This window comes from Drosophila sechellia, chromosome X (assembly GCF_004382195.2).
Source record: "Drosophila sechellia strain sech25 chromosome X, ASM438219v1, whole genome shotgun sequence".
NCBI classification, from domain to species: Eukaryota; Metazoa; Arthropoda; class Insecta; order Diptera; family Drosophilidae; genus Drosophila; species Drosophila sechellia.
In genome coordinates this window covers 16,401,490-16,425,405 of record NC_045954.1, presented here as the reverse complement: position 1 = coordinate 16,425,405, position 23,916 = coordinate 16,401,490, and the positions used below count along the sequence as shown (strand labels likewise).

The 23,916-nt window shown below is 45.1% G+C and overlaps 6 protein-coding genes across 13 annotated transcripts; 3 read left to right on the top strand and 3 right to left on the bottom strand.

Moving 5' to 3' along the window:
- The first annotated feature begins 195 nt into the window (after positions 1–195).
- LOC6617917 (peptidyl-prolyl cis-trans isomerase) lies at positions 196–2,568 on the top strand. 2 transcript variants are annotated; one of them, XM_002042189.2, is made up of 2 exons: positions 196–479; positions 1,987–2,568. In XM_002042189.2, the coding sequence occupies exons 1-2, from the start codon at positions 222–224 to the stop codon at positions 2,410–2,412; spliced, it is 684 nt and encodes a 227-aa protein (XP_002042225.1). In that variant the 5' UTR covers positions 196–221; the 3' UTR covers positions 2,413–2,568. The 2 variants fall into 2 exon arrangements, with proteins under 2 accessions (XP_002042225.1, XP_032580852.1); XM_032724961.1 differs by lacking the exon at positions 196–479 and adding an exon at positions 1,395–1,442.
- Positions 2,569–2,812: 244 nt separating this feature from the next.
- LOC6617916 (WASH complex subunit 4) lies at positions 2,813–6,859 on the bottom strand. Its single transcript, XM_002042188.2, has 9 exons — positions 6,774–6,859; positions 6,195–6,712; positions 5,929–6,135; positions 4,774–5,874; positions 4,459–4,711; positions 4,241–4,395; positions 3,748–4,174; positions 3,481–3,686; positions 2,813–3,413 (listed from the first exon to the last, which is right to left on the bottom strand). The coding sequence occupies exons 1-9, from the start codon at positions 6,796–6,798 to the stop codon at positions 2,970–2,972; spliced, it is 3,336 nt and encodes a 1,111-aa protein (XP_002042224.2). The 5' UTR covers positions 6,799–6,859; the 3' UTR covers positions 2,813–2,969.
- Positions 6,860–7,438: 579 nt separating this feature from the next.
- On the top strand, positions 7,439–10,708 carry LOC6617913 (IWS1-like protein). Its single transcript, XM_002042185.2, has 6 exons — positions 7,439–7,629; positions 7,696–9,060; positions 9,117–9,270; positions 9,330–9,693; positions 9,757–10,164; positions 10,239–10,708. Exons 1-6 carry the CDS (start codon positions 7,611–7,613, stop codon positions 10,359–10,361), a joined length of 2,433 nt encoding a protein of 810 aa, XP_002042221.2. The 5' UTR covers positions 7,439–7,610; the 3' UTR covers positions 10,362–10,708.
- A 1,541-nt stretch (positions 10,709–12,249) lies between these two features.
- On the top strand, positions 12,250–13,850 carry LOC6617912 (lambda-crystallin homolog). The gene is made up of 3 exons (XM_032725246.1): positions 12,250–12,557; positions 12,619–12,997; positions 13,223–13,850. Exons 1-3 carry the CDS (start codon positions 12,520–12,522, stop codon positions 13,751–13,753), a joined length of 948 nt encoding a protein of 315 aa, XP_032581137.1. The 5' UTR covers positions 12,250–12,519; the 3' UTR covers positions 13,754–13,850.
- LOC6617910 lies at positions 13,770–16,746 on the bottom strand. Its single transcript, XM_002042182.2, has 3 exons — positions 16,509–16,746; positions 15,678–16,400; positions 13,770–15,591 (listed from the first exon to the last, which is right to left on the bottom strand). The coding sequence occupies exons 1-3, from the start codon at positions 16,659–16,661 to the stop codon at positions 14,536–14,538; spliced, it is 1,932 nt and encodes a 643-aa protein (XP_002042218.2). The 5' UTR covers positions 16,662–16,746; the 3' UTR covers positions 13,770–14,535.
- A 620-nt stretch (positions 16,747–17,366) lies between these two features.
- Positions 17,367–23,910, bottom strand: LOC6617906 (myotubularin-related protein 4). Of its 7 annotated transcripts, none has more exons than XM_032725735.1 (16): positions 23,782–23,910; positions 22,786–22,909; positions 21,730–22,721; positions 21,398–21,588; positions 21,141–21,336; positions 20,887–21,072; positions 20,654–20,818; positions 20,457–20,583; positions 20,283–20,388; positions 19,903–20,216; positions 19,735–19,839; positions 19,086–19,671; positions 18,883–19,033; positions 18,713–18,817; positions 18,222–18,424; positions 17,557–17,746 (listed from the first exon to the last, which is right to left on the bottom strand). In XM_032725735.1, exons 1-16 carry the CDS (start codon positions 23,794–23,796, stop codon positions 17,557–17,559), a joined length of 3,756 nt encoding a protein of 1,251 aa, XP_032581626.1. In that variant the 5' UTR covers positions 23,797–23,910. The 7 variants fall into 7 exon arrangements, with proteins under 7 accessions (XP_032581631.1, XP_032581626.1, XP_032581627.1 ...); XM_032725736.1 differs by having other exon boundaries at positions 23,665–23,908; XM_032725738.1 differs by having other exon boundaries at positions 23,689–23,908.
- Positions 23,911–23,916: the final 6 nt, after the last annotated feature.

The window sequence follows — 23,916 nt, the reverse complement described above, 5'->3', positions numbered from 1 at the left end:
AGCCCAAGTAAATGTATATATTTATTATTACAATTATAAAAAGGGTGCATGAACGCGACCATTTAACCGTTTTGGTGGGGGAATGGGGCAGCAAAAAGTGCGTTTATGGGCGCCCTAAAGTGATGTAACAATTGCTGCGACCGCAGCAGCGGCGAAACGCGCGGAATGGAACGCACGGAACGATATCGTAGTATCGTACATGCGGTCGCACGCCATACACGATGGTCTCTTTTTGTGCAACTCTGATTCGACAGTTTCGGCACAGGTCGGCAGCGGCATTTCAGATTGCAGAGTCCGCCATTTTAGCTAAGAAATCTATAACCCTAGCTTCGTCAGCGTGCAGTGCGAATAGGGGTCAGTTGCAGTTTGGAATTCAGATTGTTCGCGAATATTCGAAAGCGTCAAAGATGAGTACTTTGCCTAGGGTGTTTTTTGATATGACCGCCGACAACGAGCCCCTCGGTCGGATCGTCATGGAGGTGAGTTATTTGCCCTTCTTTTTTTTTTTTAATTATAAACTTAAGTTGAGGTTTTTTTTTGTGACATTTGACCAGAAAGTGAAAAACACGTGATTTTCCATAAAGCTATTTCTTCCGCATTTAGGTCTAAGACTGTGTTTTACACTATTTGCCGCTGGTGCTAAGTACATACCGTTTTTTTTTTTCTTTTTTTTTTACGGATTTAAAACTTGTACCAAATATACACACAGCGCAAACTCGCCCTGTAATTTACAAGCGACAAGTGCAATTATTTTCCATGAGTAATTGCATGACAATGCGCTATGGGTAAATTTTCAATTTTCCAACCCAATTGGACAGGCGCGTTTAATTGGAAAATCTCTATAATTATCTCTACATCGCTGAATTTTGAGCATACAGGCAAGCAACAAACACCACCCCCCGCAAATCGGCCATTTGGTGGCATTATCTTTATAGAATGGAATTTTCCTTAATTTAATTGACGTGTCGGCAAACTTTGGCCGAAATGGTGTGCAATTTTTACCGGTATTTTATATGCATCTGTTCATGTGTGCTATATATGTACATTCCGGCGTGGTCTGCGTATGTGTGGCCCATACCCATACACACATGCAGATCAATACACGAACATAACCTCCAAGCGGTCACTCGCGTATCGCGTCTGTATGTTCTATTCGTGCATGCATATGTACATGTGTGCATGCGGGTAATGTACGCGCAGATGTACAGTGTACACACAGAGATATTCGGGTGTGAATGCGCGAGTTCTGTAAACCCGTTTGCAAACATGAACTAACGATTAATTCCGCCGATGATGTAATGTACACCTAATTTTTGAATAGAGAAAAAGAATAGGAAACGCAAATGCTTGTTGTATATTTTTAGTGGCCTGGGAATAAAGTCATTGCCCGCGAAGTAAACCAAAGCCACATGTCTAGGATTTGCCTTCCAATAGGACATATTGTATGTACACTTGTACATACATACATGCAGTGCGCGAAAAAGTCTGCACTTCACGCCGAATTACTACACTAAACAATTGAAGATTTATAGGGAAGCGGCATTAGGAAAAGCATTTACTTCACTAATTTATACAATTGTCTCGATTACTTTGGTGAATTGGAAAATTGCGCAAATTCTAGTGCATTTGCAAGTTCTGTGCATTATATACATATATATTTATTTCCTTGGTATAGATATATGTACATACATATGTACATATGCATGCATTATCAAAGGGCTAAAAATGGCGATGAAAAAAAAACGCGGCGCCGAAAAACATCTGATCGCCGTTCACTACCGCTCGACATGAATTAAACAGAAAATTGTCCAGTCTTCAAAAAAAAAAAAAAAAAAAACAAATAGTAGTCGCAAGGTCATCCGAATCGGCATAAACAAACCTTGAAGAACTCAATTGCTTGAAAGTCATACTTTGTTCGCTTATTTTTGTTAGTATTAATTTCTTATTTACTAACGGAGTTCCTCCCCTTTTGTTTGTATTTTGCAGCTGCGCTCCGATGTCGTTCCCAAGACAGCCGAGAACTTCCGCGCCTTGTGCACCGGCGAGAAGGGATTCGGATACAAGGGCTCCATTTTCCACCGCGTCATCCCCAACTTCATGTGCCAGGGTGGCGACTTCACCAACCACAACGGCACTGGCGGCAAGTCCATCTACGGCAACAAGTTCCCCGATGAGAACTTCGAGCTGAAGCACACCGGCTCCGGCATCCTGTCCATGGCCAACGCTGGCGCCAATACGAACGGCTCCCAGTTCTTTATTTGCACCGTTAAGACAGCCTGGCTGGACAACAAGCACGTCGTCTTCGGCGAGGTCGTCGAGGGACTGGATGTGGTCAAGAAGATCGAATCTTATGGATCGCAGTCCGGCAAGACCTCCAAGAAGATCATTGTGGCTAACTCTGGTTCCCTTTAAGAAGGTGCGATGCAAAAGCAACAGCAGCAACATTGCAAGAAGAAAAATCTGTTAAGACGAAAACCATTTGCATTTTCTCCAAAACATTTTTTTTTACCAATTACTGAACTGTAATATTACGAGAAAAATACATAACAAACCAACATATTTTCAATAGACATGTTTAACTATATTCCCATTGGGTTTCCTTTGGCCAATCAATTGTATATGGGGGCCAAAATTGAATATAATTAGAGCCCACAGCGTTCAAAATGGCTATATAATATGCATTAAATCTGTAACTTTAACATTTCCATTCACCAAAAAGAAAAACAATGAGACGACGAGAGTCGAGGGGCTTAGAAAAATGTTTGATCTTTTGATGTTGGCTTACTACTAATCATAGTAATAGTAATGCTGATTATCTAATTGCATATATATATATATACCAACGTTCTACGCTATGTACCGGAATCGGAATTGTATTTTCGTCTTAATAAATCTAAATAAACGGCAACCAACTACTAAATTGTTGTCACTGCTGGCTGGGAGCTTTGGTTTTGGTAAATGGGCATCTTTTATTGGAAGAATATTTCGGAGCTACTCAAGGTGGCGTACAGTAGATTGTACTCATGCTCGTATGCGTTCACATGTCGCTCGGTTATCGCCACCGTCTGGCAGAGCTTCTCGTCCAGCTGCTCCGGCGCCGTCCGCTGCTGGCCCGCCAAGATGTCGCGCACCTTGGAGCGCTCTGCGTTCAGGTGCTGCGTGATCGTCTGGCTCCAGCCGAGCTCATGGAACTCCGTCTGCTGGTTCAACATGCTGAGAATGTAGACCAGGCCGATGGCGAAGCCATCCTCGAACAGCGAGATCTTGGCCTGGTCCTTTTTGTAGATCTTCAGCTTCTGCTTGACCCGGTAGTCAATGTAGTTCATGATGAGCGCCGGTGTGATGAGGTAGAAGGTTCGCAGGTGGTGGTTATGTGGATTGCACAGAAAGGGCTGGAAGCCTTGCAGTAGAAGCTGCAATATAAATCCATGAGTTAAGCCTGGCTACGGTTACCCAACTTGTTAAGATCGTAGACTGCACCTTGAAGTAGTTTGTGCTATCGGAATAGCACTCCTTCATGTGACCGAGGCTCTTCTCGTACTCCCTGATGGAACCCTCCGTGGCGTCGTGCACTTTGGAGCCCACGCAACTGAAGTTGCTGTCGAATCTGGTTTTATACGAGCGATTCCGGAAGTTGGCATTCTTGCTTCCCGCCTGCAGGAGGCGCACATAGCCCACAGCGTTGCCTAAAAGCAATATTTACGATTATATTTTAAGCATTTTGTTGAGTTATGGTCTTTAACCTACCGACTTGTGTGATAACCTTCCTGAACAGATCCATATACGTCTCGCCATTGTTGGAGCAGCCCAGCCTTCTGATCTTCTTAAGAAAACTCTCGGCGCGCTCATAGGGATACGACAGATAGGACTTGCTCTGCTTGTGCTCCGTGTGAAAGCGCAGCTCCTTGAGCAGCCGCGACTTGATCTGCTCGTCGTGGAGGAAGGTGGAGAAGGTGTAAAACTTCTGGCGCAGGAACTGGTATATAAAGTTGACGGTGGTGTTGATGATACCGGTGCCGTGCGTCTGCACCGAGTTGGCCACGTGCCGGGTGCCAATGATGTCCAGGTGCTTGCTCCTGCTGTGCGTCTCCACGAACACCTGCAGGTTCATGTTGTAGGCATACGAGGAGGCGAAGGTGTGTATATTCCGCATGATCTGCAGCACGTCTATGCCCTTGAAAGTGGGTAAGCATTGTTTGGTTAAAAGAAGAGATTGGTAATTGGTGATTTGATTGGTTACCTGGTCAATTATCTGGTTGGGCAAATGGTCATCGATGGGACGCAGCTGCAGCACCTTGTTTGCCAAATGACGCATCTTTTCATACGATTTCCAGTCGTGCGGAGCGATTGTCGTTAAGTTGTAGAACGTGGCAGTGAAGTAGTTCTCAAGATGATCTGAAATACAATAATGAATCTCACATGATCTCTCAGTTTAGTAACCAATGGCCAATATCTTACCTTTTATAATATCGTATTCACCATCGTTTTCAACTGCAACTGCATTGATGCAGAGACGATAGTCTAAGGCACTTTGCTGGAATGGTTGATCCTGACTCTGGAAGAGATGCGAAAGGGCCTCCACGCGCAGAAAGAACTCCAGGTGGTTGCTCAAAAACTCAATGATCAAATCATTCGCTGATTGCTTGGGACACCTTGAACCCCTGAACATGGCCATGATCTTGTCCAGATGATGGCTCACCGACACGAGGTTCTGCAGATGATAGATGTCATAAACATGAAGTTGCTTTGCTACAAATCAAGTAAGAAACCAACCTGCAAGGAGTAGGGATTGCGTTGGAGTTTAGTGTACTCCTTCAGCACCGAAGTGTCCAGAAACCAGTGATTATATACCAGACTCGAAGACTCCGACGCGTTCAGTTGTCCTCCAATATTCCGCATAATGTCGCTGATGCTATTAACACGGTGTAGAATCGATTTGATCAACTTTTGATTGTCGGCGGGCAGGAGGCGATTATCCAGAAATTCCCCGAGGGCTAGATTTACGAAAGTCAAACGTTGCTTGCTCGGAAATCCCATAATGGACTTCTCGGCCAGCTTTATTGTGGCCAAAAAGTTGATCTTGCGCTGCAGCAATTTGAGGACAACTATCTTCTTTTTCGTTGTGTGCAGCAGGTGAATGACCTTTTGCTTCTGCCACTGTATCAGTGAGCTGATGAAGCGCACGAAATTGATTTGGTTTGACTCAAAGGTCTTCTGAATGACCTTCAGGTACTGCAGCAATCGAGAGACAACGATCCAATCGTTCCTGGTCATGGGCGTCATCAGAGCCACGTGGCGATTGATTAGCGCGACTGCCAGCAGGCTAACTTGATCGGCATAGGAGTGTCCATTGAGAATCAACTGCAGGAAAGTCTTGAGGTGTCCAAAGACGCCCACATCGAATACCCTCTGCATTTGGATGGACCACAGCGATATTTGGACGCCCAATTGGCGACAGGTCCTCTGATCGCTAAGCCTAAACTTCTCCAATACTGTGTTATGCACCTTTGGGCCTTGTCCATCTTGCGATCGGACTGACGACTTCATCAGCGTTTTGGCATGTAGAGAGAGGAATCCGTATGGCGACCAGAAAACGCTGCGGTTGAGAGGCACCTGCCTATGCCTGGCCACCAAATCGACCACATTCTTGACCAGTTTTCCCTCCATCTGGATGCCCAGCTCATGGACCACCACCACGAAGGTGGTAAGGCGAATGATGTGCTTGGGATCCTCATAGTTCTTAAGTTCGTTACTCGGATTCGCATCGACGTCGAGAAGCTGCCTACGAATATAGGCATTGGAATGCTGGGTGATGGGGCTAACACTATTCAGGCCAAATTGCTTCTTCAATTCCATCAAGCTGTCCAGTAGAATCTGTTTGGAAATATGCATGAAAGCGGGTACCATTCACGTTTTTCTTTGACTTACCCGAAAGAAATCCTTGGTGATCAGATTCTCTATATCCACTAGCGACGTACTGAGGCCGTTCAGCTCCAAGTTCGCTGATTGGCTATTGGACAGGTTCAACAGCCATTTCTTGTACAGCGCCCACATGGTGGATATCTTCGATTGGTTCGCCAGTTCATTGAATACTACTATGTGTTCCAGTAACTCAGTCATTGCATCAAAGACAGCCTGCAAGATTCGACTTCAATTGGTTACTACACTTCCTGCGAGTTCGATCGTTGACTTACGAATATGTGGACTTCATTGATGTCCATGGGGACGCTAACAGACGCGGCTATTTGTCTCCAAAGGTTTTGGAGTATCACAATCATGCGATTGAGCAGGAAGTAAACCTGGCAGAAGAAGTCCATGGAGCTGCTCATGCGGACCAAGGATCCCTCCAAGCCGGCGGAACCCTCGGATGTTGGGGTATGTGGCGGGAGCGTATCATCTAATCGAAAGTCGCTGAAAAGGAATGCCAGCTGGAACCGCTTCGCCTTCCTGGACAGATTTCTGCACTGATTGCACAGATTCGCCAGAGTTGTCAGCGGTTTATTTGCCACCAGCTCCGATTCCTCAAAGCTCCTGTCCGGAGCCATGGAATCACTGCCCATAAAGCTTACCTCGACCACGGGCGACATATATACACACGGTGCAGGCTCCGAAACATCCCAATTTGGCACTTTATCTCGCAATAATTTCAATTTCCCATCGTGCTCCGATATGAAGGAGCCATAATCCCGTAGGATATCCTCGGCAAACATAGCTGACATAGAAAATATATAGATAAGAATCGTACTACATAGCTGACATCGGCGCTTTCGTACACATAGAGCTTTGCTCTTCCTTCATGTTTACCAAATTTAAAAATATTATTGTTTTGGTTTGCTTATTAGAAATTTAGGGATGGGGCATTTCAAGTGGGTGGATGCCAATTCGATAACGCTAAGTTTTCGATATCTTTTGTTTAAACAAGAGTAATTGAAACATAAAAACTGTGTAAGATCGGAAATCGCGATTAATTGAATGCAAATGTTGGTAGCATATAAATAATTTATTTATAAAATTTATTAGCAAATATAATCCTCAGATTTCAAATTTATTTATATAAAATGCATTATATATTTTTAATTCAAGAAAGAGCGGTAAAAATACGTAATCGTAATGACTATGAATATGTAGAATACCTAGTTTTCATTCTGATTTAACAACTTAAATCTATTTTTATAATTTTGGTTATCGATTGTCAAGGATTAATATCGTACTTCTTGACACGTAACCTTGATGTCGCAATGTATTTTTAAAACAAAACTTTTGTCCAAAGATAAATGTCATTTTGATATTTTACTTATGGACCTAAATGTTTTATAGAATAAGTTATTTCAGATATTATATCATAGAAGATTTGTTATCGATAACAAAAGGCTTGCCGTGTATAAGGGCCCTAAACAGCGTGTATGCATGAGTGTATGCGTGCACCACAAGCGTTGCGGTTCCATTTCCATTCGTTCCACTGGCCCTGACAAATGCCGAGCAATAAAATCGCGTCGTATTTTATAAGCCATTGCAGGAATCATTATTTGGAGCCTGAAGTCAGTTTGATCAACTGAGTAGGCAAATTTAGTTGTGCACTACAACAAATTTATTAGAGTAATTAGTACGAAATGGAAACGTCTGAAATAGGTTGATTACCAAATTGATTCTTAAATGGAAATTCTTGTTTAACCATTTTATACAATTAATTTTCAGAAAAGGCCGGCGGCGACGAAGCCGACACCTTATCCGAGCCACTCGAGAAGACCACAACAGACACGGCCGCAGAAGCGGAGCTAAAGGAAATTCAAGATACCAATCCCGACGCAACCAATTTGGAGCCAGTATTGCCAGAGAAGAGCAAGAGCAAGTCTCCTTCGCCGGCACCCAAGAATGGTGATGATAATGCCGAGGCCATCGCCGACCGTTCGCGTAGTCGCAGTCGCAGTGCTACCAGGAAGAGCGCATCCCGCTCGAGAAGCGGATCCCATAAGTCCCGCAGCGGATCGGTGCACTCGGCAGCCAGTGGCCGGCGTTCGCGCAGTGGCTCCAAGCAGTCCCTAAACGGTTCCCGTCGGTCGCGGAGCGGCTCCGCTCCGTCCCGCAGTGGCTCCCGTCATTCTGGCGCAGCACCGGGATCGCCTGCAGGGTCCAGACGTTCGCGCAGCGGCTCTAGACGATCGCGCAGTGGCTCTAGACGATCCCGCAGTGGCTCTAGACGATCACGCAGCGGCTCCAGGCGTTCCCGCAGTGGATCTAAGCGATCCCGCAGTGGATCACGTCGCTCCCGCAGTGGCTCTAAGCAGTCACGTCGCTCCCGCAGTGGATCTAAGCGATCTCGCAGTAGGTCCGGCTCTAGACGCTCAAATATATCGCGGAGCGGTTCCCGACGTTCGAGAAGCGGCTCCGTATCTAGACGATCTCGCAGTGGATCTGGATCAAGGCGTTCTCGAAGTGGCTCCAGGCGCTCACGCAGTGGTTCTAAACGCTCCCGAAGTGGCTCCATTCGCTCCCGAAGCGGATCCAGGCGTTCTAGGAGCGGATCCAGGCGATCTAGGAGCGGATCCAGGCGTTCTAGGAGCGGATCCAGGCGTTCTAGGAGCGGATCCAGGCGCTCTCGCAGTGGATCGGCGCGCTCTCGCAGCGGATCTCGCCGTTCCCGCAGTGGTTCTAGACGCTCACGCAGTGGCTCCAGACGTTCTAGGAGCGGATCCAGTCGTTCGCGCAGTGGCTCGGGCTCCAGGCGATCGAGGAGTGGATCGAGACGATCCCGCAGCGGATCGAGTCGCTCGAGAAGTGGATCCAGTCGCTCGAGAAGTGGATCCAGGCGCTCCAGAAGTGGTTCTAGACGCTCTAGAAGCGGATCCAGGCGCTCTAGGAGTGGTTCCAGGCGCTCTAGAAGTGGATCCAGGCGCTCCAGGAGCGGATCTAAGCGCGGATCGAGGCGTTCTAGAAGCGGTTCCCGCTCCCGCAGCCGCTCCATTAGCGGTGGTTCGCGAAAGGGATCCCGGTCTCGGTCCGGTAGTGCCACATCCCAAACTGCTTCCAGGCGAAAAAGACTGGCCATCAGCGATTCTGATGGTAAATATTGGCTACAACTTTTAAAGGCTCTTAATTAATGTATTATTTCAATGTAGACGACGGACCGAAGGTGACAAAGAAGCGTGTAAAAATCACGGACACAGACAATGAAGAGGATGAGCAGGACAATGGGATAGGCAAAGAGAAATCACAAGACAAAATCACAGAGAGCTCTGACGATGAGAACACACCAATTTCAAATGAACCAGAGTAAGACTTCGTTTCCTTCAGGCGAATATATTTTAACCCTACATTAAATGCCATTGCAGGAACAGTAACTTTATTTCCGACTTTGATGCTATGCTCATGAGAAAGAAGGAGGAGAAGCGAGTGCGTCGTCGCAAGCGCGATATTGATCTGATCAACGACAACGATGATCTGATCGATCAGCTTATCGTCAGCATGAAGAACGCCTCGGACGACGACCGTCAGCTGAACATGACAGGTCAGCCGGCCACGAAGAAGATTTCCATGCTGAAGCAAGTGATGTCTCAGCTGATCAAGAAGCACTTGCAGCTGGCCTTCTTGGAGCACAACATACTCAATGTACTTACAGATTGGCTAGCGCCCCTGCCAAACAAAAGTCTGCCATGTCTTCAGATACGCGAGAGTATTCTCAAACTGTTATCAGATGTAAGTATATAGATTATTCTATATTATATTATGGCTTCTCATGCATGGGATCTCGTCCCTTAGTTTCCTACCATTGAAAAGGGACTCTTGAAACAGTCGGGCATTGGCAAGGCTGTGATGTACTTGTACAAACACCCCCAGGAGACCAAGTCGAATCGCGATCGCGCTGGTCGCTTGATTTCCGAATGGGCTCGGCCGATATTCAACGTTAGCTGCAACTTCTCAGCGATGAGCAAGGAGGAGCGTCAGGAGCGCGATTTGGCGCAGATGTCGCGTCATCGGCATAAGAGTCCGGATCCAGAGCCTTCCTCCAGCAGCAAAGCACCTACCTTAAATCAGACCCTCTCCAACGAGGACAAGTTGCTGCGTCCCGGAGATCCCGGCTGGGTGGCTCGCGCCCGTGTTCCCATGCCCTCCAACAAGGACTACGTCATCCGCCCTAAGTCAACCGTCGAGGGTGAAGTCTCCGCGGTTAGTAGTCCAGCATTAAGCGCCCTGGCTTTCGTCTCCTCTTATTCATTTGATCTCATTGGTTCCCATTTCAGTCGACAAAACGCAAGCCAAACCGCTACGAGAAGCACATGAAACGTTTCCTGGACTCAAAGCGACTGAAGGAGAGCCGCAGGGCAGTTGAGATATCGATAGAGGGTCGAAAGATGGCACTATAAGCAGCATTCTAGCTAACTTTAAATTAAATCATAGAACGAAATTAAAAAAAAAAACATGTATATTTTTGAATATGACTAAATGCGAGAAACGCCGGCCTTTTGAATTTTGCGGGTCCATTTGAGGAGGCATTGAATACGATGAGCTAGAATCCCAAGTCAATAGGAAAGAGATGGGAGATCCATGCAGGCTGCTCTTATCACGAATGCTGCCATCTTATCAGTAAATCACTGAATTAGTTGTAAATATGCACATGTGTAATTCACCGATTAGATATTACAGCTTTCAGCTGCACTTTGCTTTTGCAGAGCAAAGTACATTAAACAAATAAAATAGTTAAGCAACGAAATAGTAATACAAATTTCACTTTTAATACACTAATCAGATTCCTTTCGTGTTCGTTTGAATACATTAACAACACTGGCTTAAACAAAAAACGGGAAATAAGAAATATGGAAAGTTAATCCTTTAAGAGTATAACTTTTGTATACCCTTTCAAAGGTTATTATATTTTTAGGTTGTTTGGTTTCATATTGTATGTACAAGTAAAACACGAAGAAACCTTATGATATATCGCAGATGAGAAAAGGAAGATCATGTTTTCCATTCTAATCTTAAGACGTCGCGTTTAATTTATTATGTGGAAAAAACCAAAGATTGGAGAAACTAAAAGTTAAATTTGTGCCATTCTCGCACAAGAAATTAAGTGATGAATATGTCAGTAGGGATTACGACTAAACACACCAAATAGATCTTTGGATTTACAACTCACAATCACATTTAAGAAATAGTATATAGCCTTTTAATTTTGAACACGCATAGCATTGAAAAACGTATATTTAAACTAGTTTTGAAACGAAACGCTCGAATCAGATTAATAATACTCTTGACGTAGTTATTCACCCCAACAGCCTAGCAAGGAAGCTAGGAACTGCAGCTGTGGTCAATGCTGACCCTCGGACTAGAGTCAAAAGAAGACTCAAGCGACACCACCCTCATGACCTCCCTGACCTGGTTTTGACCTAGAAAGTCTTAGTTTTAAAATTCATTAGAATTATCAATAAATAATAATTATTATATCAACTATTATAATTCTCCCTATCATTTTTAGGATTAAAAATCTGTTAGTCTTAAGTAACCAAGACATATTGTAAAATAAAATAATTTAAGCAGATCAAATTAAGTTGCCGCATGGGTAACAGTGCGTTGATCAAATAATAAAAACATCAAAAAAAAAAAAAAAAAAAAAAAAAAAGACGTAGTTATTGCCATTTGCTCTACAAATATATTTACAATATTTGATTGCCTTATATTTAAGACAGCGAAAGCTCAAAAAGCTTAGTAAACAATTCGCGGGGTTATTTTTGTGCCGGTAGCAAATACATAAGTGCACGGACAATCACAAAGATACCCCGCCGTAGTAGCTAAACTAACATTATAAAATGGCATTATTAATAAAAGTCAAATTAAGGGCATCTTGGCACAGTTTTGTCGTTGTGACAACACCCGCTAGGAAATTGGTAGCTCCACGAAAACTTTTGATGGACTATCTAGCGCACCCCCCCCACCCTCCACCACCCACCGAGTGGAAAATACCGGTTGCTAACGGTACAGGTACCAGTCCTGCGTACCTAGCCAAAGCTATCAAAATCAAGTGTACCAATGCTGGCATTTGTAAGTTTAATTAAGTGAGTTGCTTGTAGGGATTAATCAAATCAATTATGATTATAAATCAATTCATGGACAATCAGTTACGTACTTCTTGGTTTATATTAACAAAAAATGGGGCCTGCATTAAAAGCCAAAGGTACTAAATGCCAGATACGCGGCAGCTCAGTGATGTGTAAGCAGCGCGGTGGGCGTGGCAGCATCGTCCAATTGCCCAACGGGGCGGCATTGTTATCGCACGGCCCACTATCACCTCCGAAATCTCCAGCGACACCCATCAAGCGCGTCCGCAACACCCCACAAACACTCGTTCTCGTTTTTGGGTTCACCTCTAACGTGGTTATCGCCGAATATTAAACCGGTTGCGCTGCCGTCTAATTGCTCAAACGCATGTACGCTGTGCCAAGTGGCGGTCGACAGCAATAGCTCCTCCATAGCTCCACCTCAAATCCAACTCCATCGAAGTAAATCGGGATAAGTAAATAAACAAAGATGTCGGCGAAGAACGAGAAAGTTGGCATTGTTGGCAGGTGAGTTGGAGCAGGAGATGCTAGGATATCCAGGTGCTGACTGGCGTTGTTACCATTCCAGCGGTCTGATTGGTCGCTCCTGGTCCATGCTGTTCGCCTCGGTGGGCTACCAGGTGGTGCTGTACGACATCCTGCCCGAGCAGGTGTCCACCGCACTGACTGCCACGCAGAAGGAGCTGCAGGATCTGGAGGCCAAGGGCCTGCTGCGCGGCAAGCTGACCGCCGCCCAGCAATTCGCCTGCATCTCGGGCACCAACGACCTCAAGGAGCTGGTCCAGGGCGCCATCTTCGTGCAGGAGTGCATCCCCGAGCGTCTCGATCTGAAAAAGGCGCTCTACAAGCAGTTGGACGCCGTCGTCGGACCCAACACCATCCTCTCCAGCTCCACCAGCACCTTTCTGCCCTCCCTCTTCAGCGCGGATCTGAAAAACAAGGCCAATGTGAGTTGAATTCTTGAGATTAGTGGGCCAAGAGCTCATAGTATATCTGCACCTTGAGCTGATTACTTGGTAAAAGAATAGTTAGTTAATCGTAGACAATAGACACATTCTGCTTAGCTGCAATTGCTTTAATTTAAAGCTGCGCCGTCCTTGTGCCCAATTTGATTCGCATTTAGTTGGATTTCGATGAGAACGCCGCCCAATTACGTTTGATTTCGTGAACAGGTTTTGGTCTCGCATCCCGTCAACCCACCGTACTACGTGCCTCTGGTCGAGATCGTGCCTGCGCCGTGGACGAAACCAGAATGGGTGAAGAAGACCCGTGCCCTGATGGAGGAGATTGGCCAGAAACCAGTTACGCTGTCGCGTGAGATCGAGGGCTTCGCCCTCAACCGCATCCAGTATGCCATCCTTAACGAGACATGGCGTTTGGTCGAGGCCGGCATCCTGAATGTCAAGGACATCGATAGCGTGATGAGCAATGGACTGGGACCGCGCTACGCCTTCCTGGGTCCCCTGGAGACGGCCCATCTGAATGCCGAGGGCATGGCCAACTATTTCGAGCGCTACTCGAAGACCATCTATGCGGTTAGCGAGACAATGGGACCGACACCGAAAATGGAGGGCCCCGTCGCCGTCGAGGTGGCCAAGCAGCTGGGCGAGATGGTGCCGCTGGATCAGTTGGCCCAACGCCGCAACTACCGCGACAACTGCCTCACCCAGTTGAGCATTCTCAAGAGCAAGCTCAACCAGTAAATCATTATTATCTTGCTGCTGCGTTTTTTTTTTCATTGTTGTGATATGCTAGCGCCACATACATACGTTAAATATACGGAAATTGCTTAACTGATAATCTCATTTTATTGAATTATTCTTCGCTGGTCTTTCGAGCCAGCTGAGAAAAGCGAAATTAATAGGGCGTGTGCTTTGCAAGCGACTTATCTAGCTACATACTTCTAGGTATTAAATCAATGGACAATCCTTAAAACGTAGGATACTTGTGGTCAAACGGCTTCACCTGCCTTAAATGCTATTTTTGTTCTCTTCTGATATGCTGGGCTTACTTTAACAAACTCCACTTCAGTGGGATTTCAAAAACATAGGGAAATTAGAAAGGGATTTCAAGCACTTGAGTAACTTAGTGGGTTAGTGAGATAACAAAGATAAATTAACTAATTAGTTCGTTCAGTTCGAGTGCAAAGTAAACATAAAGGACTGGCTACACCTGCTAATCCGTTTCGAAACGAAAACTAATTCGCTAAAGTTTAGTATGGAGTGCGCAGACTGCATATCAGTTCGCTTTATCTTGTGACGCCGGGCAAAACAAAAAAAAAAAAGAGGAAAAACAAATTGAAGAAACAAAAATATGGGGGGAGATAGCCGATCCGTTTTCACATTGTCGTTTTATCTGCAAGGTTAAAAACTTGACCTCAGACATCACATTCGAATTCACTTTCAGGCGACATTGCGCCACCGCCCACGGGCCAAGGAAGTGCTCCCCATGCCCCCATTCCTACGCAATGCACGCCCTATATCCTCTAGCCGGAACCGCTCTTCTTGCACAAGCTCGGCCCCCTAATGCTGGGCGTCGAATAGGAGACATTGGACAGGGATCCCGATCCTGCGGTCATGGCCATTGGCTTCAGGGATCTGCGCTGCTGGGTGCGCATTTGTGGCAGTGGTGTGCTCGTGCAGGATATCTTTTGGGCGGGCTTGGTCCTCGATGAGATGGGCGTTTCGGGTACACGCGGATGGAACGGATTCAGGTAGGTGGACTCGTTGCTTGCGGTCACTTTCATAATGGGAATCACCGGCTTGATGGGCTTCGTCGCCTTAACACTTCCGCTGGGTTTGGTCACCGATTCGTTTATGGCTGGGTTCCTCAAGCGGCTGCTCATTAGAGTGCGCCTGCTTTCGTAGGCCTTTGTGGACGGATTGCTGGGCGTGGAGAAGGAGTTGCTCCTCTGGCGAAAGGCAGCTGCTGCACCCATCGGCCCAACAGTGGCTGTGTTCTTGGTCTCCTTGGGCGGCGGCAGATTCTCCACCTGGCGATCGGACTTTAGGACTTCTCTGGGCAGCTTCGACTTGTCCTGAATGGAAAGCGACGACGATCGACGTCGCATTGAGCCCGCCGCATTGGTCTCACGTAGAGGCATTGGTTTAGTCTTGGCCACGTTGCTCGTGGCGTATGCCACCTGAGTGCTGCTGTAGTTGCTGGGGTTCACCAACAGTATGACTGTCCTGGGATCAACTCCCTGCTGTTGTTCGTGATCACTCATTCCCGTGTTTGCGAGTTTGTGCCGCTCCAGCAGCTCGTTAATCTGCTGAGCGAGTGTTTCGTCGACCAACTCCGTCATAAATGGCTCCTTTCTGGCAACTGAGACAGGCGGTATCGAAGGTATCGATGGAATTGATGGTATTGATGGTAGGGATGTAAGTAAGTCCTTATCAAATGCATCCAGTCGCGATTCGCCATCAAACGTGGCTGTTGAACAAACCATGGCATCGGGAAAGCTTTTAACGTTACTGCCTGGTACATCGATCTCCTCCTCCTGTATTTGGCTAGCATCCAGGGAACGCTTTGTCTTTGTGCGCTGAATTTGAGAATTACAAGAATTGTTAGTTATAAGACACTAAAGCCATGCCCTTACTAGGGTTACATTGTAATGTAAATACATACTTGAAGTTCGAGATCGAATGTTCCTTGGCGGGTGTATGAGTATGGCGATGGTATAGTTGATTCGGCTTTCTTAACATCCAGACAAGAGCCACTGGGTCCGAAGATGACAGCGGCAATGGATTCAATTGCCGAGTCAAACAGATGCCACTTCGACCTCTCGACGTGTTCGTGTGCCAAGATCTTCAGCTGCTCGAGTAGTTGGCTCAAACTCTTGCCATTTGATTGGTTTTCGATTGGTGTCTGTGGACTTTCCTGACCCTCCTGAGTCACTACATCAATTTTGTTTACGTTTCCGTGATTGTCTTCGGCTATTGCCTTGGGTTCTGCATTGTTTAGCGCGTCTAGGATGGGAATGCGTAACATTTTAAGGTCTTCCTCGAAATTGATACTGCTGGACATGACGTCGTCGTCCTCAATAAGCTTCAGTGGCGACTCTGCCGCCAGCATCTGCAGGTTTTCGTTCAGGATTGTTCTTTCAAACTCCGTTTTGGATCGACTATGAGGTGGGGTGTTGATCACGGATCGCGAGGCATTAAGTTTGAGGAGCTGCTTCTGGAATGAGCTGTTCGAGCGTTTCTTTTGGGTTGTTTCTCCTGATCCTGGTCCGGACGCATTCGCTGTGTCCGTCTGCATGCAAACCGGAGGACTCTCGCTCTCGAGATCCGGATACTGTCGTTCGGCACTGGACACCTTTTCCTCGATCTGCGACGTCAAGGTCATGCCCTGAAATTTGGCACAATTGAGTTTTTAGTGAGCTGTACGAATGAATACCACTGGTAGACCCTTTTTGCACCCAATTGGATATCCAAGTGGTATGCAACCTAACCTTACCTTGATGCAAGCTTCCTTCTCCATCAGATCGAAGGGATCGTAGGGCACCTCAAAGTTCGTGGCCACCACAGAGTCCTCCGGCTCTTCGTGCAACGTCTCCTTGCTGGGCTCATCCCATTCGGTCAGGTCAATTAGATTTCGGACATCACACATATTCGAAGGACCACAAATAACAACAATTTAAGGAATGAAACTAATATAAAAAAAATCTTCGAAACAACGCCGTGTTTGGCGCTACTACGACTGTATGGGTAAAAAGTTATCGATATACATATGTTACCTGAGCCAAGGCTTACACCTGCAGCTTTTATAGTCAGTTCACACAGGTTTAGTATCGATAACGATAGCAATTTTGTACGTGATTCAATTATTGCTATTAATAATATTAACTGTTTTTTCTTTAATTTTATATAAAAAATCCATTTTAAATATTTTTAAGCTATGAAAATAAATCAACAGCATGAGGTACGATGTACATACATTTTGCATCCATTACCGGATAACTTAATTAATAGAAAGAAATACATTTATTACGCAAAGATAAAGGAACATTTTTGAACACTTTTAAAAATAAGTGTGTTTTAAAAGCAAATTTATAAAAGATTCAACGTATGACATTAAAAGTAGAATTTTATTTTTTGTTTCTTTGCGTAAAACATTCGACTGACAGTTAAAAAAAAAAAAGCTTAAGGAACATTTAAAAAAGATTTTTTTCGGAATGTTAGGAAGACACACCTTTCACACTATTTAATTACATATTCAGCGCTTTTAATGATTTTGTTAACCCCTTTTAGCTATACTTTATTTCGACCCATTTGAATAAACGAATTTGACTTTTGTTTAAAGATTGTATTTTAATTTACAATTGTTTCCATATATCCACATATATATTTCTAACAAAATTGTATAATTTCGTGTTCTATATAAACGCACAGATGAACTTTTCGCTATTATGGTGCTCACATATGCAATAAATATTTTTGAGTAATAATATGTACAAATTGATACAACAGAGGAGACTTAAATGAATTGGGAAAAGGAAAAGCGCTTAGGAATTCGCAGAAGACGTCTCATCGTCCTTCGCCTGGGATTCTGCAGGTACCGCAGCGTACTCCTGGACATTGGTTGTGACGCTCGTGTAGCAGGATCCACATAGCCTAACTGGGTTAAAAAGCTTTTCGTTTGGCAACGGCGCCCAAAACTCCGAGCAGTCAGCACAAAAAATTTCTCCACAAGATCTGTAATTATATTAAATAGTGTTCGCTTTATTAACTGCTGTAAAATGTCGTATGTTTGTTTCGCAAACGAAACAAATGGTTTATAAATAATATCAACTGACTGCGTTGATTTGCTGAAATAGTCTAGGCTACGATGAAAAAACTTAAAAGAATAAATGAATTATTTGACTTTTATATATTCTTGATTAGCATAGTTTACACTGTTAGTATAGTAGTCATGTATCCCAGTAAAGTAAGAAAATTATAACACGCTTTCAACCCAAGTTGAATATGAGCATCAGAAAAAAAAATTGAATAGTCAAATTTAATCGTAATATTGCACAGTCATTAAAAAGGTACTCGAGTCTTAGTTACTGACATTAAGGTCTAGGAATTTTGTATCGCTAAAAATGGTAATATTCAACTCAAGCCGAAAATCATATATTGAACATTTTTTAAGAGTAAAACATTAAGGTTTCAAGTGTTGGATGCGCACCGACAATGATGTTTTCTTCGTCCAAGCCAGAACTCAGTTTGACAACTAGAGCAACGCGAAACAGCATGGTCTGGTACCCAGAGGACACTGGACGCTTTTTTCTCTTGGATCGAGGAAGGGGCATACGAGGCGGGACCGCTACGTTCTTCGACGGCCTCCCAGGAACATGTTGAAGCATTTTCAACGATATCCGATCCATTTTCCTAAAGAAGAGTTAAATAATTAGACGACTGACAGTTAATGCACATTGCTACTTATGATTAGATTGCAGTATTGCCCTCGATTCAAACACCAACACTATCGTGCCCTGGGGATTTAGGCGTGGGACAAATCCTCATTTTATATAATATGCACTGTGAGATTCCAAAGACCAAGGCCCCTGTTTTAAGCATATTGGGCGCACACTTTGCACCGAGGGTCTATATCTAACATTAACCAAGCTTTTCAAGAATATATGCACGCATTTTGTATCTTAAACGATCATTATTTACATGTTCCATATTGGTCGAAACGATGCTGTTGCAGCTGGGGCAACCTTTTTCCAACAGCGCCAGTCGCATACCGTGTATTTCTCGCAGTAGCATTTCCTCACGTAGCTGAAATAGTGTATGTATGCAATTAAAATGACTATAAAGAAAACTGCTTTTGTACTGGAGCTCACCTTGTGTTCTTGTACGATTTGGTGGAGTCTTATGTTTTGTTCGCTGAGTCCGTGAGCCAGGCCATCTGGACAGGATATAGTGAACTGCGCCCTCTCCTGAAACGGTGTTGGGGGCAACGAAATGATCCCCGACGACGGGAATTGGTGTGCGCTGAAAGTAGAGTTTTTTGATTCAGTCCAATGAGAAGGTACACACAACTCACCTGCCATTTTCTGCTGTGAACTTCATGTCGCGACTGTAGCTCGATCCGAAGGTATTTCGTCGTATTCGTCCGCCCGCCGAGGGAGCATCGAATGGCGACTGACCCACGAACCGCTGCAGGTCGGGTGATATAAAGAGACTTTCCTCGCCGTTGCAGCCATCGGATGTCAGCAGGGATCCGTTGGCATTGGCATTCGCATTCGCATCTTTGGCTAACTTTTCCGGCTTGCAACGGTCCGGATTTCCCGTCGTCTCCCTTGGCACTTGTAGGTCCAGGTGATGCGGAAAAGCGTCTACCCGCTGCGAGCATATCACGGCATTCGGTCTTATGTGTACCTTGGGCAAATTATTGTAGCTCTGACTGATTTTACTGGCTTGGACAGTGGTAGTCGACTCCAGCTTTCTATCGCCACTGACCAGTTCCATTGTGGGCGGTGTTATGTGATCTCTACTGCTATTGTCGCTGTTCGGTTTTTGTACGGGCTCCGCAGAAATAAGGGTATCAGTGCTGGTTTCAATTGCGCCATGCCATAGGGCGCGACAAATATCACTTGTGTCTTCAGATTTTGAAGGAACTGGACTTTGATCTGAAATCATTCAGATAGTTAATATAACGTAAGTTTCATTTGCTTCATTCTAACATCTCTTACCGTTTTCGGATGAACCAAAAATGAAGTAAGGTCGCCCAGATTCGGGGTTTAGTTTCTGTGAGGTCGCCAAGGATTCTTCAGATTCCGAAGGAACTGCATTTTTATCTGAAACCATTAAGGTTGTTAAGTTAAGTTAAGTTTCTTTTGCTTTATGCCAACATCTCTTACCGTTTTCGGATGAGCCAAAAATGAAGACAGGCCCAGGGATCAGCTGTGAGGACGACACCAAGGAACTCCGCCTTTGCGTTTGTGATTCCACTTCCAATATATCACGGTTAGAAGCTGTACTTTGGTCGTTATGGAAATCTGGAATGGGATTATTTGAACGGCCACATGGACCTACTTCAGTTGCATCCGTCACGTCCAGCTCTACTTCTTTGGAGTCTTTAACACTTTCTGGGACATTTTCGCTAACACTGTTGTTGGCCTCAGATCGTATGTCAAACATCGAGTTGCTATTGGCATTGAAACAATCTGTAACACTGAATCGCAGGGAAAAGAACAAAATTCATTTTGCTGCCGATTTGAATAATCTTCAGTTGACCTACATGGATTCAACGGTTAGGTTGGGATCACTGGACCTCCTGGAAATGGTGCTCTGTCCCAACTCATTCGTTGTTAAGTCTTCAGAAGATCGTGTCTTCGCCATCAGGCCTATTGGTTGTGACAGTAAAGAGTGAAAAGTGAGTCAATTTCAACTAGGAGAACTCCACTCAACTCACCATTGTGTCCGCTCTGTCTTTCATTACTTAGTAATGGAAGATCAGTTCCATTTTTGTTGCCTAAACTACCAAGGTATACATCAGACCAAAAATATAAAAACCGCACACTGTGCGCCGGCCAAAGAACCTACAAAAAAAACACAAAAACCATTAGCATTATCCTTTAGGCTGACAGCATATATCCAAATGATAACCACCTTTTCAGTCTCATGCTTATAGAGAGGATTTCTATACATAGTTTCCGCTAAAAATGGCCACACGGAAAACGTTCGGTCGAAAACTGAATTCTCGATGCGTTCTCTGAGCGAATTACATAGGAACGTGCCGAAGAGACAGGACAACGAATGTTGCGCCAGTTTGATCTGATCAAAAATATATAACAAGCAGTTAAGGGGCACTACTCCGTACGAAATTCCATTGCACCACTTACCAAATAGCTTATACTGAACTCAAAACTGCATGGATACTGCCTGTGTATTTGATGCACAAGATCAAGCCACTGCAGAAAAACTGGACATCTCTCGTTAACTTCATCGGAATTGGGACCATTTCCAGAGCGATCGGCGAATTTGTGTCCAAAGTTTAGCCATTCACGCTCGACAAGAACGCGGAACCCCTGCAAATACAAGCAAGTGGGTGAAGTATAAGACCATAGAACAAACAAATTGATGTATATCGACGTACCTCAACCGTTCTGTAGTAGGGATCCAAACATAATTGCGCCGTGGCCACGATCTGTGGAGTGCGATCCCAGCCGTCAGAGCAATGCACAAGGACGGGCCGTCCATTCTTCTCGATGGTGTGCACAACGGTCATGGTGGCTCCCAGCAGGCCGGACAGATGCTGCATCCACATGGTCTTCTCCAGTTGTCCGTACCAGCTGTAAGAATACGATTCCATTTCATGTATGTATATCTTTAATAATCACCTAGTAAACTTACTTTGGATCGTCGGGCGATGACGCGCAAAGCTGGCGGACAGCATGGAAACTCTTTCGAATGGCGTGGATGTTGCCCAAGTTCATAAACTCAATCTCGGCACAGGGATAGTACTCGATGCACTCACAGCCGCCGCCTCTGGCACGGTTTGTAACTGCGGAGGTGTAGCTGCGAGCATCCACAATGAGGATTTTCTGAAAGCAAATGCAATTTAAGAGCAATGATCAATTTATATCACTTTGTCATCTTTTTACTGCTCCGTGTTAAGTAATTTATGAATTTATTTAACTGAAACCTTTATTAAGAATACCCGGCTATTTTGTTAATAAACTTACCTTGATTTCATCCAGCGTGAGTTCCTCATGCGAGGAATCGTCCAGAGATGGTGAACTCTTGCCGGATAAGCCCGACTGGCCGTTGGTCTCTTTGGAGCCCTTTGTTGGTTGCGCCTTTGCATTGGCGCAGGTGGAATGCCTGGCGTGCTCGCCCCTGTCAAAGGCACAGGCATCGGCGAGTGCCTTGAGTAGCTGCTCGTCCCTTGTGTTGCGCCAGCCGAGCCAACCGACCTCCGGCTGGCTGCATCGGGCCAAGATGGCGCCCGACTTTTGGTGCCGCCAGACGACAGCCGGCAGCCTTCGCGATCCCCGGAAGTTGGCAACGTTGTGGAGCATCTCGTCGGTGATACAGCAGGGCACAAGCAATTTGGGTGGATACGAGGGACAGAGCTTGAAATCGGCATTGGCCGTGGAGATGCGCCACGAGCCCTTCAGATCGAATCCCAAGCGGGCCACCTCGTTCTTAAAGTCGCTTTCATAGCGCACGGATCGTTGCAGGCGATTGCTCATGGCGGCTGAGGTGGTCTCGCTGGCAGGATCGGGCAGAGGATTCGACGCTGTGACGTTGGCTGTGGGCTTCGCCGAGCCATTGTGTAGCGTTAGGCAACGATCCTTGGCAATCAGGCCGTTTCCGTTGGCCTGGGCGCTAACGATACCGCTTCCATTGCCACTTCCGAGCACATCGCAGGTCCAGGAGTAGAAGGGAAAGGCGAAGAGTGTCTCCAGTGACTCGGGAACCCCGATCATCAGATGGATCCGCCGCTGCCAGTCGGAGCACTGTTCCGCCGACGGAAAGGAGCAGCGCACAGTGCTGGCATCCTTACAATTGACAATCAGCTGGAACAAATCTCGCACCTGAACGGATTCGATTAAGCCCAGTGGAACGTAGGTCTCGTAGCCGGTTGACTGCTTGGAGAGGAATATCCGATAATTGGACAGGGCGAGGATACCATCATCCGTGCGCCCCAGGTACTTAATCGATTCGCCGGCCACTGGTGGGATATATACTATAGATTAGCAGGTGTTATGGATAACAGCATATGGGGGAGCACTTACACTCTTGAAACGGAACGAACAGCTGGGAGTCTTCCTTCTCCATTTGTGACTTTGGATACGATTCGGCGGCACGGATAAAGCAAATCGATGGAGGCGGTGATCCATCGGACATTGTGCGAATCGGCTAAAAGAATACTTAGAATGTAACGTATTCGAAATTACTTATTTGCTTATATTTAGGCATGGCGATTTGGGTGTCATTGGAAATCCGGTTATCGCTTATAGGTGCATATATCTCTTATATCCACCATCCGAATACATAATTACGCACAACAGTGTGTGTGCGATGCTATTGGGACGATTCGATACGTATAGTATAGTGGCTCCCATAAATAAATAAATAATACTATGTACATGTGTGCATGTGCATTAAGCAGTGCACAAACAAAGCCAAATAAATGTCACTGGGATGATAATTTGGACACAATCAACACTTTTAGAACAAATCGAAGTTAATATTTGAGTTTTTGAGTGTCGTGGTGGCAATATGGATAATGCACTGCATATATATGCACGTATGGATGTACAATGTACAATGTACATACATTTATGTGAGCACACACACAGTTGCAGTTCCACAAGGTGCGCAATATATAGTATGCACATATATATATGTCGCTGCATTACATACGCACGCACATATATACCAATAGACTAGATTATCACGATTTCATAGCCAATAGGCGAAAAATGGCCGATTATCGTACTCGACGTATTCTTATGGCCGTGTATGTTGTCATAAACAAAGTAATTAAACATTTACGCATGTGTATGTTTGCATAAACTCATACGTATATTTGTCTATGTGGGTATGTAAGTGTTTCGATATTTCGGGGAGCAACAATAACACATTACAATCGTACATATGTATGCACACACATTTGGTTTTTGGATTCCACAAACCGTTCGTTCAGCAGACTTTTCGGGGTATTTAGCTCAAAACGTATTGCCGAATTGAAAACGCGCTTGGCTTCTAGATTTTCTCGCTCTATTTACCACCATAAAATCCATAAGCGTCAGCTATTATAAACAAAGATTTGCAAATGTTGTTGCACATACATATGTATGCATATGTATTCATTTAGACACTTTTTGTTTCATTTCCATTGAAATTGCTATCGTTGTTTGCTG